Source organism: Aegilops tauschii, chromosome 1, assembly GCF_002575655.3.
Source record: "Aegilops tauschii subsp. strangulata cultivar AL8/78 chromosome 1, Aet v6.0, whole genome shotgun sequence".
Classification (NCBI taxonomy): domain Eukaryota; kingdom Viridiplantae; phylum Streptophyta; class Magnoliopsida; order Poales; family Poaceae; genus Aegilops; species Aegilops tauschii.
Window position 1 is genome coordinate 37,220,993 of NC_053035.3, and position 6,830 is coordinate 37,227,822.

At 45.5% G+C, this 6,830-nt stretch overlaps 1 protein-coding gene across 3 annotated transcripts; it reads left to right on the forward strand.

The window, feature by feature from the left end:
- The first annotated feature begins 1,834 nt into the window (after nucleotides 1-1,834).
- LOC120969352 (uncharacterized) lies at nucleotides 1,835-6,338 on the forward strand. Of its 3 annotated transcripts, XM_045230549.2 has the most exons (5): nucleotides 1,835-2,537; nucleotides 3,121-3,213; nucleotides 3,317-3,390; nucleotides 3,491-3,691; nucleotides 4,884-6,338. In XM_045230549.2, exons 4-5 carry the CDS (start codon nucleotides 3,683-3,685, stop codon nucleotides 5,895-5,897), a joined length of 1,023 nt encoding a protein of 340 aa, XP_045086484.1. In that variant the 5' UTR covers nucleotides 1,835-2,537; nucleotides 3,121-3,213; nucleotides 3,317-3,390; nucleotides 3,491-3,682; the 3' UTR covers nucleotides 5,898-6,338. The 3 variants fall into 3 exon arrangements, with proteins under 3 accessions (XP_045086484.1, XP_045086485.1, XP_045086488.1); XM_045230550.2 differs by having other exon boundaries at nucleotides 1,835-3,213; XM_045230553.2 differs by lacking the exon at nucleotides 3,317-3,390.
- Nucleotides 6,339-6,830: the final 492 nt, after the last annotated feature.

Consider the following 6,830-nt stretch of genomic DNA (forward strand, 5'->3'; position numbering starts at 1 on the left):
TCGTGAACTTTTCTTTTAATTCGTTGATTCTTTCGAAATTCGATGAACTTATTTTCAAATCGATGAAGTTATTTTTCAAATTTGTGCACTTTTTTCCAAATCAATTAACTTTTTCCACAGTGATCTTTTTTGAAAATTGATCAAATTATTTATAACTCCGGTGAACTTTTTTTGAAATCGATGAACTTTTTTCAAATTTGATGAACTTTTTTTCCTTTTCCATTTTGTTTTATGTTTTTTCTTCATTCATTGAATTGTTCGCAAATACATGAACGTTTTCTTCGAATCGATGAAATTTATTTGGAATTTGATAAAAATTCAATTTTTGATGAACTCAAATCTATGAACATTTTTGAATTTTGATGAACTTTTTTCAAATCCGATGAACTTTTTCAACTTGGAGGCATTTTTTTCAATTTTTCTTGAACTATTTTGTGTTTAATGAACTTTAAAAAAATGATGAACTTCTTTGACCCGTGAACTTTTTTCAAACTCATGAACTTTTCAAAATCCCGCGGCTTTTCTGACATTAGTGAACTTTTTCAAATTCCATTAACTTTTTTCAAATATATGAACTTTTTACTCAAATTAGTGAGCTTTTTCCAATTTTCTTGAGCTTTTTTGAATACGTGAACCTTTTCTTTTCATAAACGAATCCGTAAACTTTTTCTTAATCTGTGAACTTGCAAATTTTGGGACAGGGCAGCGACTATTGTCCTTAAGAATTTGGCGGTTATTTTTATCGGTAGGACGTTGTGTTTCTATTGGTTAGGCAGGCACGAGCAACAACGCAGCATTCTGGGTTCGATTGCTGCCCACAACAATTTTTTCAGCGTTTATTCGTTGCCAATGCGTGAATGCGGGCCGACCCACAAGGGCGCTGCTGTGGGCGCCAGTTTGGTTAGCCGACGCTGAATGCGCGGATATTGTATGATATTGATATTTCTCGTAAAAACTTGATCAAACATGCACAAAATTGATTTCTGAAAAAAAAGTAATATACTTTTATTTTGAAATGGATGAAGTAGTTCTTCGGTCCATGCTAGGAGGGACAACGCCAGAAATGAAAGAAACCTCGCGATGCATGTAGGTGAGAGCGCCATAGTGGTCGAAGTAACCGAAAAGTCTTTGTGCCAAATTCTGGCAGATGGTGACCATTTATTAGGCTAAAATCATCCCAAAGGCCTTGAAATAGCCTCACCATAATGATCTTGCAGTCCAAACACTACCGTGAGCACCAAACCTCAATTCAACACCAATGCCACGAGAAATGTAATTTTATAATCGTCGAATATCTATGTACCCACAAAATCACACCGAAGGCAAAAAGAGAACAAAATTGTTTAGAGCCGCAACGTGTCGAATTTGAGAAGGATGCTTCACACTACAGTCATTTCTATTACTAATGTCTGAGTTGGTGCATAGTCTTCACAGTTTATTTTCGCTGGGTTTTTTTCGTCCCCCCTCCCACCATCTCTCCCACTTTAATTTTTTTCTCCTTCGCAACTAAAACCGGATCGTGTCCGGTCCTTTTCCCATTTATTCGTGCTTGCTTTGGCAGATGTAGATTGAAATCAATCATGTAAATATTTGATAAGTAAGAATTCAGAAATAATACCATATAAATAAGATCAGCTTCCAAACAGATCACCCCTCTCTCTGATTTATTTTTCCCACCGATCCCCTTCCATACTTAGACTTAGGAGTAGAGATCCCTCGTGCCCCCTCGCACGAAAAAAATTGGACGACGACTGCAGCCCCCTCGCACGAAAATAAACTGGACGAATCGGACGAGCGAGGCCCCTTGCACGACCCTGGGAGCGAGCCAACGAGGACCCCTCGCACGAAAAAAATATCTGACGCCCTCGATCTATCCGCTACCACGACCGGAACCACGCCCCAGGCGCCACCGATCCCTTCGCCGGCGCCGAGATCCTAGAGGAGGCGCCGCCGCCGAGATCCTAGAGGAGGCGCCGCCGCCGAGATCCTAGAGGAGGCGCCGCCGCCTTCGCTGCGGACCTCCAGGTCGCAGTCAGGACACCGCTGCCGAGGTCCGCCTTCGACTGGATCCCTTCGCGTGTTCATGGTCACCACGCTTCGTCTCTCCGTCCGCCGCCGCACTGCCTTCCGTCCATGGTCGCGCTACCTGCCCCGCTTCTTCCTACCGCTTTTCCAGCTCACCGCGACGCCACGCCGGGATGGAGATCGAGGATGAGGTGAGGAGGGCCAAGGGTTCCTTCCGCCTGAGATCGAGGACGAGGTAATGAGGGCCGAGGGTTCCTTGCGCCCGCTCATCTCCCAGATAGCCCTCGCGTGTGCTAGGGTTCCTCGCGCCGCTGCAGCATAGGAGCTCCTCGATCAGCCCCGCCTCCTGCTGTTGCGCCCCTGCTTCCCTCTCGTATTCGCCGCCTTCCTTGGTGGTCACCGCCTTGTGTTTGGTGAACTCAACAGCCCTTCACAGGCTACAACCTTGGTCGAATTCGGTTGTCTTCCTCCACTCCGTTCACCTGCCGCCGCGCCTTACCCCTCCACTCATGGTGAGCCCCTACAGTAGGAAGATTGGCTTATGAGTTGGTGCATACCTTCAAGATCAAATCAGTTGTTTGTTCACGTGGTGTTAACTGGTGTGGTTTTATTCTATTGTGAATTTTTGATTGTGTGCAAAGGGGGCATATGTTCAACTGATTAGATCAGTTTGTTAAATGGAATGTGTTAAAAAGTATACCCGCTCTTTCACATGGTTACTGGTAAGCAATTTTTCTCTGCCACTTCTCGTGATGCAGGATGGAATTGGATCCAGACTTGGTAGTTTGAAATTATTCTCTGTCGTAAGTTGCATATCCTAAACAATAATTTATGACATTTCATTTTCGCTCTTATGATATAAAGTTCAGTGTTACTTTCATTCTGTTTCATGGTAATGATGCGTTGTATGTGTTTTAGTGAATGGAGGAATCTGAAAAAACATAGTGATTTAACCTTACCCTGTTAAATGCTTATATGCATGTTCGTTCTGTTCAATTAAAGATAACCATGATTATAGGAATATTAACATGATTCTCACCACCCTTCATCCTAATTTGTAATGCAAATAGTTGACTAATGCTGGATCTTGCACAGCCAACTTTCCACTTTTATCACAAAGGTGAGAAGGCTAGCGAACTGGTCGGTGTCGACATGAAGAAGCTTGAAGCTGCCATGCAAGGTCCAGAAGTAAGAACTTATTTTCATCTTTTTCTGTAGTACATAAGTTTTTCTATGGTACAGTACACACAAGTATACAAGTTTAGTGTTCATGGTTGATTTCTAAATGCAGATTTATGGATGACTGTTTATTTTACTTGAGAAGAAGTAATTGATGTGTTCAAGAACTGTCTGAACTGTCATTTTGTGAGTGCATATATATGATTTACATATAGATCAAGCTTCATTGATTATTGTGACATATGTACTAATCGATGTAGTCTATCTACATTGACATGCCAACCAGCATGAGCCGAGGCAGCGATAGGGCGGTGCAGCTGGACCTGGAGGTTGCCCCATGGGCCCATCGCCATTGGTTGAGGTGAAGTAGGTGAATAAGAAGGGGGTGGCGACGAAGGTGGCGGAGTGGCAGATGGCGGAGGTGGAGGAGATCAACAAGTAATTCAAGAGGGAGGTGGTTCTCGTCAACAGCTCAGAGATGGAGCAGGTGGATAAGGCCTCTTTCTTGCTCAACAAGACACTACTAGAAAAAGGCTTATACATAGAAGTTTACCACTAGCGTGTGTTCTGGACCCCACGCTACTGATAATTACCAGTAGCGTCTATTATAAAGCGCGCTACTGGTACAACATAGTAGCAGCGTGGGTTTCTGGAGTCCACGCTACTGGTAAGTTTGCCTCAGCACACCACCCAACCAAAAAATATTAGCAGCGTTTGTAGTCTAACCAGCGCTACTGTTAAGAAAATAGCTGTAGCGCCTGTGCACCTGACGCGCTACTGCTATTTCTTCTATGGGTAAACTTATACCAGTAGCGTTGTTTTTGTACAAGCGCTATAGCTAGTTTTACGTACCAGTAGATATTTTGGCTGGCACTCATAGCAGTAGCGTGTTTTGGCTCCCCGCGCTACTGCTATGGTCGCTAGCCACCTCCCACCTTTCCCCTCCTTCCTCCCCTTTCTTCTTCCTCTCCCCTTCCTTTCTTCCCCTTTCCTTGCACCTTACTTGTTTCTTTCAATGCTCCCCCTCCACCACCCCTCCACTAGAGCCCTCCCTCCCCCTCTTCTTTGCCCTCCACCACCCCCTCTTCTTTGCCCTCCACCACCCCCCTCCATTAGAGCCCTCCCTCCCCCTTTTCTTTGCCCTCCACAACCCCCTCTTATTTGTGCCCTCCACCACCACCCCCTCCATCAATGCCCTCCCTCCCCCTCTTCTTTGCCCTGTACCCCCTTCCATTAATGCCTTCCCTCTTCTCTCCCTCTCCTCTCCCACTATCTCCCTAGCTCTCTCTCTCCCTAGCTAGCTCGCTAGTTAGAGCTATATATCTAGATCTAGTAGGTAATTAAGAAGAAAGGTGCTTGATATCCCTCTCGACACATAGGTGAGCAAAAAAAGGTGTTTGTGTGGATAGGACCGATACTATATATATATGGCCGATATGAGAATATATATACCGAATTGTGTGTGGCATAATTTGAGTTGCCTACATTGTGTATTTGATGAAATAATTTGGGTGACATGAGTTGCCTATGTTTTGCCGAAATGTTGATTCAATTCCGTTTCGGCGAATTTCGGGCAAACTCAATATGTCCTATGTTTAGGGAAGGTCATGCCGAATTTTTGTATGAATTTGATCCATGCATGCATATATACGTGGTTATAATATTTGCTCCGCGCGCAGGTGATCATGAAGGTCAATGGAAGGATGGTGGAAAGATACTGGCAATCCGCTGTGGACGACATGCATGAAAAAAGACTGAAGGATGTTTTATGTCCATGTCGAAAATGCAAAGGAATAGTCAGGCTCGACCCCTTTGAGGGTGGCACATTCAAGGCGCACCTGCTCATGCATGGTTTCATGCATGGCCATACTCGATGGATAAGTGAAGATGATGATGATGAGGATGTGGACGGGGCAGGAAATAAGGACATGGGGCCACCAGACGACGAGATGACCGATTATGTGCCCGAAGAGGAAGACAGCCTCGGAAATGTCGATGGCGAAGAGGCAGTTCAAGGCGGAGAAGATGCGGACACGCCGCCGTCTTCATCGCTACTAAGTTCAGTCGTGCGGGACCCGCATGTTCGAGACCTGCTTCGCAAGAAGACGACTAGCGACAGAGCTGCTTCTAGAGAGGAGGCCAAACTGGCGCAACTGGAGGTAGACTTGATGACTCCTTTGTATGATGGTTGCAATCCCGAGGTGACCCGCTTGAGTTTCACACTAGAACTTCTAAATACGAAGGCAAAAAACAAATGGACAGATACAAGCCTGGATGAGCTTCTGAAGTATCTAAAGAAGGTTCTTCCCGCGGGAAGCCTGTGTCCTACTAGTGTCGAGGAGGCAAAGAAAAAATCGTGTGCCCTCGTGATCTGCCACACATTTGATATCACATATGCATCAATGACTACATCATATATCGGAACGAGCACGCGGAAAAAAACCATCTGTCCAAAGTGCAATGCTTCACGATATAAAAAGGCCGGAAAGAAAGCTCCACAGAAAGTTGTATGGTACTTTCCGATCACTCCGCGTCTACAGCGGTATTTCGTAGATCCTAAGGAAGCAAAGCTTATGCGCTGGCACGCGGAGAGGGTGAAGCCAGATGACGGAGATGAGCCGGAGGTGAGACACCTCCCAGATGCTAGCCAGTCGAGAGCATTAAATGCTGAATTTGATTTTTTTCGCAAATGATCCAAGGAACATTGTGCTTGGCGCTAGTAGTGATTGCGTGAATCCATTTGGCAACCAGAACACCAATCATAGCACATGGCCCGTGTTTGTATGGATGTACAACCTCCCCCTGTTGTGCATGAAGGGAAAATACATACACATGGCTATGCTTATTCAAGGGCCGAGACAACCGGGAAATGATATAAATTTGTATCTCGGGTTACTGAAAGAGGAGCTACATACCTTATGGACAACGCCGGCCAAGACATGGGATGCAAGCAAAGGAGAGTATTTCTACATGAGAGCCGCGCTGATCACGACGGTGCAGGACTATCTCGGTTACGGCTATCTCTCCGGCCAGGTGTGCCACGGATATTGCGGATGCACGAGGTGCATGGATGATACAACTTCTCTACAGCTATCGAAAGATGGCGGGTCTTCGAAAATCGTTTACATGGGGCATCGAAGATGGCTCGAGAAGGATGACCCGTGGAGAAAGCATGGAGATCTATTCAATGGTAAGGCTGAGCATCGAGGTCCTCCACGTAAGCGTAGCGGTGCAGAAATATATAAGTTATTGAAGGATTGGGAAGAGTGCCCCTCGCCGGGAAAGACGAAGAAAAAGGCGCCGGAGCCCCTGCTGAAGGTATGGAAGACGAGATCTGTTTTCTGGGACTTGGAATACTGGCCCATACTCGACACGCCTCATAGCCTTGATCAAATGCATATCACAAAAAATATCCTTGAGAGTTTGCTTGGAACATTGATGAACATGCCGGAGAGGACCAAGGATCGGCTGAAGGCAAGAAAAGACTTGGAATTTTTGAATATCAGGAAAGATCTCCAAATGCCCGGTAAAAGGTCGTCAGAGGAGACCGAGACGGAGACGGAGACGGAAGATAGGGGCAAAAAAGTAAACAAGAAGGAAGAACAATATTGCCCCCCCCCTCTTGC